This window comes from Gracilinanus agilis, chromosome 1 (assembly GCF_016433145.1).
Source record: "Gracilinanus agilis isolate LMUSP501 chromosome 1, AgileGrace, whole genome shotgun sequence".
Classification (NCBI taxonomy): domain Eukaryota; kingdom Metazoa; phylum Chordata; class Mammalia; order Didelphimorphia; family Didelphidae; genus Gracilinanus; species Gracilinanus agilis.
This window is the reverse complement of record NC_058130.1, coordinates 230813603-230821447: the sequence shown is the minus strand read 5'-3', so window position 1 is coordinate 230821447 and position 7845 is coordinate 230813603. Positions and strand designations below refer to the sequence as shown.

General features: G+C 38.2%; 1 protein-coding gene across 1 annotated transcript; it reads left to right on the top strand.

Annotated features, from left to right (window-relative positions):
• Nucleotides 1-504: 504 nt before the first annotated feature.
• On the top strand, nt 505-1221 carry TMEM215 (transmembrane protein 215). The gene has a single exon (XM_044657486.1). It carries the CDS (start codon nt 505-507, stop codon nt 1219-1221), a length of 717 nt encoding a protein of 238 aa, XP_044513421.1.
• Nucleotides 1222-7845: the final 6624 nt, after the last annotated feature.

The following is a 7845-nucleotide window of genomic DNA, read 5'->3' as shown; positions in this document are numbered from 1 at the left end:
ACATGCTCACATTTATCCACACACATATAGAGGCATTCGACTCCCTGTCTGGAGGTGAACACTTGCATGTTCTGGTCTGACCTGGAATCCAAAAGAAGGGCATTAGAAACCCCCCGGGAAAGCTGGACAGAAACAAGTACCTCCCTTTTCAGCATGATGCAGAGTCCGGGGGAAAAAGCCAGTCCTGCCTCCTAGAAACGTGGAAATTAGCTGAGGGACAGCTGCTGTGGATTTTTCTGATGAGAGTGGGACTGATTTCTATCCCCCTTGCCTTGGGCAAGTCCTTTGGGAGACTGGAAAAGACGCTCTGGGTGCTGCCAAAGAGTCCAGTAAGTGTGTGACAATGTGTGTGAGGCTACTTGTGTGAGAGAGAAAGAGACCTGGAGTGTCTGCAAAAGGAAACTTTCCTTGGATTTTACCCACCGTGGCTTCAGCTCTGACAGAAGGAATTTAAATATTGTCCTCCCTTCACTGAAGCAATTCACGACCTGGATGGGATAAAAGATGAGACCAGATGACATCAACCCGAGGACTGGACTGGTGGTAGCCTTGGTCAGTGTCTTCCTTGTTTTTGGCTTCATGTTCACTGTTTCTGGGATGAAAGGGGAGACCCTGGGGAACATCCCCCTCCTTGCCATAGGACCCGCGATTTGTTTGCCAGGGATAGCTGCCATTGCTCTGGCCCGGAAAACAGAGGGCTGCACAAAATGGCCCGAGAATGAACTCCTCTGGTGCCGAAAACTCCCCTGCTTCAAAAAATCAAAAGACAAGGAAGTGATCGAACTGTTGAGGACCCCATCTGACCTGGAGTCAGGAAAGGGGAGCTCTGACGAGTTGGTCAAAAAGACATACCTCAGAGGCAATACTTCCCCAAAGGGAGAGGTGCCTGTGGCCAGTTCTGTCACTACTACCATTACTACAGGGCAAGAGGAATGCAAGAGTCTGGTCCAAAAGGTGGATCAGGATGAGGCTTCCAGATACCTGGAAGGGTGCTGTCCTTCAGGTACCTTCCCAGCATCAGGGAGTACCCCCAACTACAGTGCCTTGGAACCAAAGTGCTCTACTTGGGACAGATCTGACTGCCCGGAACCCGAGGATAGCATTTTCTTTGTACCACAAGACAGTATCATTGTCTGTTCCTACAAGAACAGCCCCTACGACAGATACTGTTGTTACATCAACTCAAGCCAAATCAGTTGGGACCATGAGACAAAAGTTTAAATGCTGCACGAAAGCATATCTGTGTTTATACAAACACGGCAAATTTCAGCTACTAAAGGAAAAGAAACTGCACTGCATGAAGTCTTCAAACTGTTAGAAATTGGCCTGGTATGTGATGGATGCTCAGACCTCCTGTGCCTGAAGCCCTTGTGAATAAGCATGTTTAAGGGTTGGGGACGAATTTTAGTAAGATATAATGTGGTTGAGGGACATATCTAAGGGAGATGAGAAAGTGACAAAGTAAAAAGGAATTCAGATTCCTGATCTGTTTAAATAACGTCGAATGTCTTTCAAAAATGCTATGTGGTGTCAGCTAAGAACAAGATAAATTAGAATCCAGCTGTGTATAAAAAGTAACAAATGGTGTATGAGACAGTATGCTTTCAGTAGGAGAAGAGAATTTAGTGATTCCAGAAGAATATTGAAAAACCAATTTTATGCTTGGTTATAGTAAATAATTGGGTGGGGTTAAATGCTTAAGAAGCTTTTTATACTTATTTATTTCCCCGATCAAGAAAAATAGTTCTATTCCTTCTTAGATGTTCCCTGAGAGTCCAAGGATAACTTTTCAAAGTTGAATTATATTCCAGTTCTATGATCTTCTGGCAATCGCCATTCAGGGAACTGCATGTGTTAGTTAATATGTCCACAGTTATGTGGACTCACATTTTTTTTAATGTTATATCAATTCTTAACCCAATCATTTAATGGCTTTATCTGAAGTGTTTTCAATATGCAATGATCTTACCTATATAATTTCCTCATAAAGTAAAACCTGACATGGATGAAAGAATTACAGAGATCAAATTAGTTTTCACCAAATCAAAATGAATTTTTACAACTACATACAAATGCCATTGAAATTATGGATAGCATTTTCCTGAGAATTACTATTCTCCTATGCTTCTTCCCATCCAAAGACTATATGCATACGCACAAACGTATAAACACACAGTAATTGCTGCAGCTGTGAACAATGTGCTGAATTTGCATGAAACACATTGATTTACTATCTGGAAGCCTAGTGCTTGCATGCATGTTCACACAGACCCTAGACATTCCGATGTCATCAGGGTTAATGGAATAGAAAACTCTCTGATAAACACAGAATTTAATGATCTCTTAGCACTTCATAACTAAGGTCAATTTTATTTAACTCAGATTTCATTGTTTCTAAGAAAAAAAATTTAAATCTACCATAATGGACTCTTTAAAAATATTTCCCATGTCATCTTTTCAGTGCCAATTGCATCAGACAATAAGGGCAACCAGCCCACGTGAAAATAAGTGTCTGCTTCATTGAAATCTGTGATTAATGTGGAGAAATAATGACAAGTTTAATTCTGGGGCAAAGAGAATCTTACAAACTCCAGCAAATTGTCATGTTAAAATTCCTCATGGGTGTTTCTAGCCATTCACTTAAAAATACATGGGGGAAAGGAGGAATTGGATGATATAAATTTGAGGGCTATTTCTTTGGGAGACTTTAGACCCAATGTCATAGCCCTTGCATAAGGGATAGAAAAGTTACTATTATTTAGACTAAAGGATTTTACAAGTCACACTTGTCAAATCCATTTCAGATACATTTAATCTTTTTTCTGTGCACAAATGGCTTATCCTAGCTCTGTGACCTTGGGCAAGTCACTTGACCTCTGAACCTCAGTTTCTCATCTGCAAAATGAGAGGATTGGACCAGATCTGAGCTCCCTTCAATCTCTAGGCAATCTATGACCCTATCAAAAATACTTTGTATACTTCAAGGAAATGATTTATAATAAAATGCATGCCAAAGATAAAGAAATTTGTATAAAAAAACTGTGAGACTGGGTTTCTTATTGCTGAAAGTAATTTTGTACACTTGATTGAAAGTAAAATTTTCATATTACTGACAATATAACGTTATAATCAAAACTTATCAGTGTCAGGGAGGGAACTGAGAGTTTAGTTTGGGGAATTAGGTTTGGGGAAAAAACATTTTATAAATAGTTGTGTAGCCCAAGGTAATATAGTATGTGGATATGAAATAAGCACAAAAATAAATCTGGAGACAGAAAAAATAAAAACCTTTCATTGGCATCATTATATCTATTTTCCCTAGTGCTCTGTTAATAAATATATGAGGACTGTGGAAGTAGTGGGTGGTAGAGGTGGTGGTGGTAGTGGTGGTGGTAGTGACAGCAGTAACAATGGCAGCCACATTTCCATGATGCTACCTTTCTGAAGATGAAAGTCGTTGGTTTCACCCTTAGAAAAGATCTAATGTGCCTCGAATCTATGGTAAATGTTGAGAGCTTTTAGAAGTGAGTGGGCAAATCCCACACATTGTTATACATTGCTGCTCCTTCAATATCATTTGTTCATTGGGTCTAACAAGAAGATTCACCTAATGCTAGGTGTAATTGGACTGCAATAACCAGTGTCTTTCATACAGTCTCTCTCTCCCTTATCATATCAGCTCCTCTTCCTCCATGAAACTTCCAATTAAGAAACTTCAGCTCAATTTGAACTACTAATTTGGTAGTTTAAAGTCATACCACATTATCAGGTTTCAGAATCTCTAAATTCCCTATGATTCTTCTTTCTTAACACTATGATGTGAAGGCTTTGAGCTAAAGCAGTAATTTAATCCGAAATTATTACTTTTTCTCAGAGTAATATGAGAATATAAGGATATGTGATGTGATTCTTGAGGTACTAGGCTAAATCCCCCCACCACTTAACACTGTGAAACAGTGGACCTCAGTGCACGAAATCCGCAGTTTCAAGCACTATAGTATGAATCTGGTGTATTTTCTCCAGCATACGTTTCTCTTATGCTTAAAACTGCAACAATTTAAAAAAATGGAAAGAAGGACGAAGCCCTTAAATAAAAATGACGCCCTAATTTCAACCCACAATTTAAATAAATTGTTCATTTTTGGCATAGAAGATATTAAAACATTAACATTTTCCAGTTAAGCATTGAAGAAATAGCCTTTGAAAACAAAAGTTGCTTTGTATTTTTTCAGTAATAATATTTCAATTTTATTTTTGAATCAAGTTTTCAATTATACTGTTAAAATTTTCTTTCTGTATCTTCCTACTTTTCTATTACATATTTGTAGAAATTCCTCATATCAAACTGGTCTTTCTTTCAGATCTGTCCAGGCAGCCAACTCTTCAAAGCTATTGCCTATTTGGGCAGTTATTTCGGTCTGTTTTTGTACTACAGCCTTCTTTCTAGGAGTCTTTTTGTATTTCTTTGTTAAGTGATCACTACCTATGACTTCAGTAGTGAAAGAAAGTCCCTAGTAAAGAAGTTTCTTCTATTAATATATATGGATCAGTAGCCATTCTGCAAACTGGCTCTAGACACTTGCTGAGAACTTACATGATTTGTCCAGCATTACCATCAGTATGTGCTACAGCAAGACTTGAACACAGGTCCTGACTCCAAGTTCTGGAGATTGTAGTCTCAATTCTCTTTGACAGCGATGTCAAATTCAAATAGAAACTGAGGACACAACTGGAGGCTGCCTATTAATGCAAGAAAATCATATATTAATATTAACTATGTTCTATTCTTATGTTTTTGTTCAACATTTCCCACTTAGAGGTTTTTTTAAAAAGCCTTATCTTCTGTTTTAGAATCAATACCATGTATAGGTTCTAAGGCAGATGAATGGGGGTTAAGTGATTTGCCCAGAGTCATACAGGTAGGAAGTATCTGAAGTCAGATTTGAACCCAGTTTCCACTTACAGTTTACATCTAATTCAGTTTACAGTTTAATCTGGTTCAGGCTGAACTCTGCTGCAGGTAATATGATTGAAATCTCTGCTCTTCTATATAGGATTGCCTCTCATGGTACAAAAATTAACATGCTCTGTTTGGCATTCAAAGCCCTTCACAAACTGTCCGCCTCCTACATTTCCATTCTTCTTACACCTTGAGCACCACCATGTACTTTTGATCCAGGGACACTGGCCTCCTTGCAGTTCCATAAATAAGACCCTCCATCTCATGGTTCTGGGCATTCTCTCTGGCTGTCCTCAAAATGGTTTACATGTTGTCTTCCCCATTAGATAATAAGTTCCTTGCTGGAAAGACTGACTTTTGCCTCTTTTTGTATCTCCAGTGGCTTCTACTGTGCCTGGCATATAGGTACTTAATAAAATGATTCATAACCAATCAACGCCCCCCCCAAAACAGTATTCTCAGAGTTAATACCATTTGGGTCCTTAATCTAAATTGAAGAGGAGAAAAGGATAATGGGTGATGGTAAGAGAGGAGATTTGGGGCTCCTTTATAATCTCTCTTTAAAAATTCTGTAAAATCCAACATCTTAAGTCCTTAAAGCTTACTTATGTAACTATGAAACTTACGTAACTATCTGTTGCATTATTTTCACGAGAATTGGAAGTTAGGAGCTCTCTATATATGTAAATGACAAGAGCCAGGAATAATTCAGGCCAAAAGTCAAATCTAGATAATTTAATCCAAAAACTAAAACTCAAAAAAAAAAGTTATTTTGACTGGAAATATAAACTGACTTGCTAAAATGGTTTAAATTCATCTTGTTCCTCCTTTCTCTATTTCTCCAAGTTGATGTAGACACAACGAGAGCCAGTTTCCCATCTTTGCCATAGCCAATGTTTTGAATATTGAGAGAGGAAGCTTCAAAAGTTTCAGATCCAAGAGCTTTCCTTTGCCAAATAAGCCAATTCTCACTCGTATTGTCTTTAGGTAGTGGGGTTGGGTGCTACCTTTTTTTGTCTGGGATGATGGGTTTTGTCCAAAAAGCAAAATGGTAAAAAAAATTAGACAATGATAATTATTTTGGTATTGTTTCAACAACAGTTTTCTAAAGTACCTCACTGAAATACACACATGTATGTAATTGATATGTATACATGCTTGTGTGTCTACATTCTACTTGCATAAAATAATGTGTGGGGTTGCAAAATTTAGCAATAAAGTGGAAATTCACATTCTGGTTTGAGTTTCAATGTCTCCTCTATCCTACCTTTGCATCTCAGCTCTTCACTGCTGTGTTTTTCGAATGTCACAAACTCTCTGAGCTCAAGTTGTCTCTTCTGTACACAAGGGCCTTGGAGATCACAGGACCATCAATATAGAGCTTGAAGGGACCTCAAGTCTATTTAATCTAACCCCTTCTTTTACAAATGAGGAAACTATGGCCCAGAGATGTTAGCTAACTTGCCCAAGATTGAACAGGTAAATGAAAGTAATAGGATCTTGAACCTAGATTCCCAAGCCAGCTCCCTTCCCACTGAACCATAAGACTTCCAAGGGTCCTTTTAACTCTAAATCCAAGATCCAATGACCCTAATTTTTAACTCTGCTTTGCACACAGGCTGGTAAGGTGACTTAATTTCTCTGTTCTTCAGTTTTCTCACCTGAAAATGGGCAAACATATGAAAAATTGCTTTCCTAAATAAAGAACTAACTCCATCAGCACCCCCATCTCAATATTTACCTGAAAAAGAAAATTGCATCACCCTCCTTGAGAGCATGGTCTCTGTCTTATATCTTCTTGTATCCTCCAGCACCTGTCCCAGGGTCTCGTATACAGCAGATGCTCAATAAATGTTCTTTGATGCTGCTGCACAAATACATTCGCACACGTCTATGTATATGGAAAGCAAGAGAAGTAATTCCTGGGTCTGAGCCTTGTTATAGGGTAAAGTTTTTCTTCAACCTGTTATATCTTGAGGCCACTATGGAGCATGTCATATGTAATGTCTTAAATATGGTGCATGTGTGTGCATGCTCTGTCATTGATTATGTACATAGGTAGTTTAAACTAATCAGAACTATAACCATTATATAACTCTCTTGTACTGCTCTTTGAAAATACAACCCTATAATATTAAAACTAAATGATATTTTTATAGTCACCTCTTTATTTTTACGGCAATTTTGGAGCACAATGAACTGTTTTTGTATATAAATCAAATGCTCAATTTGAAGCAGGTCTACATTTATTTTCTTAATTTGCTTTTTTAAATTGTATGCATGCCTGGTGCCCAGTGGCAGTCTTTCCAGGATGGGTGTCAGAGTATAACAGACATAGAAGGCAGCACAGGGAACAAAGAAAAGGCTTTCAGCAGGAAATGTATAGGCTTAATGTTGCCTTTTATAGAGATGTTTAGAATCCCAGGCCGGTCCACAAAAAGCCTATTTAATATAGCTAAAATAGTAGTATTACTGCTCCTGGTATTAATGCTGAACAATTAATATTGTAGTTTAGTTACATTGTGAGTTAAATACATTTTTGAGGACTCGCTGGGGAACCCAAGTCTCATTTATAACATTGTTTAAGTGATAATAGCATCTTACAGCAGAGGGGAGAATGAGACTTTCCCAGAACCACATGTCCTGTTCCTATTTCTACTGCCATATCCGTAGTGACCAGTGGCCACCATGTACGACCCAAAGGGACCACAGGGATCCAAGATTTAGAGAATGGGGGCATTGGGGTGAAAACTCTCTTGAAAAGCTTTATGGCTTGAAAGTACAGCCTCTTCTTGAGCCTGTTGGTTGTAAGTTAAAAGCAAAAACCTATCTCAACATAGATGAAGAAGAGAAGGGCAACTAATTATGATTTTGTCATTCTCATT

Excerpts from the sequence above, each read along its gene's own strand:
- TMEM215 (XM_044657486.1), top strand. The coding sequence starts at position 505 with ATGAGACCAGATGACATCAACCCGAGGACTGGACTGGTGGTAGCCTTG.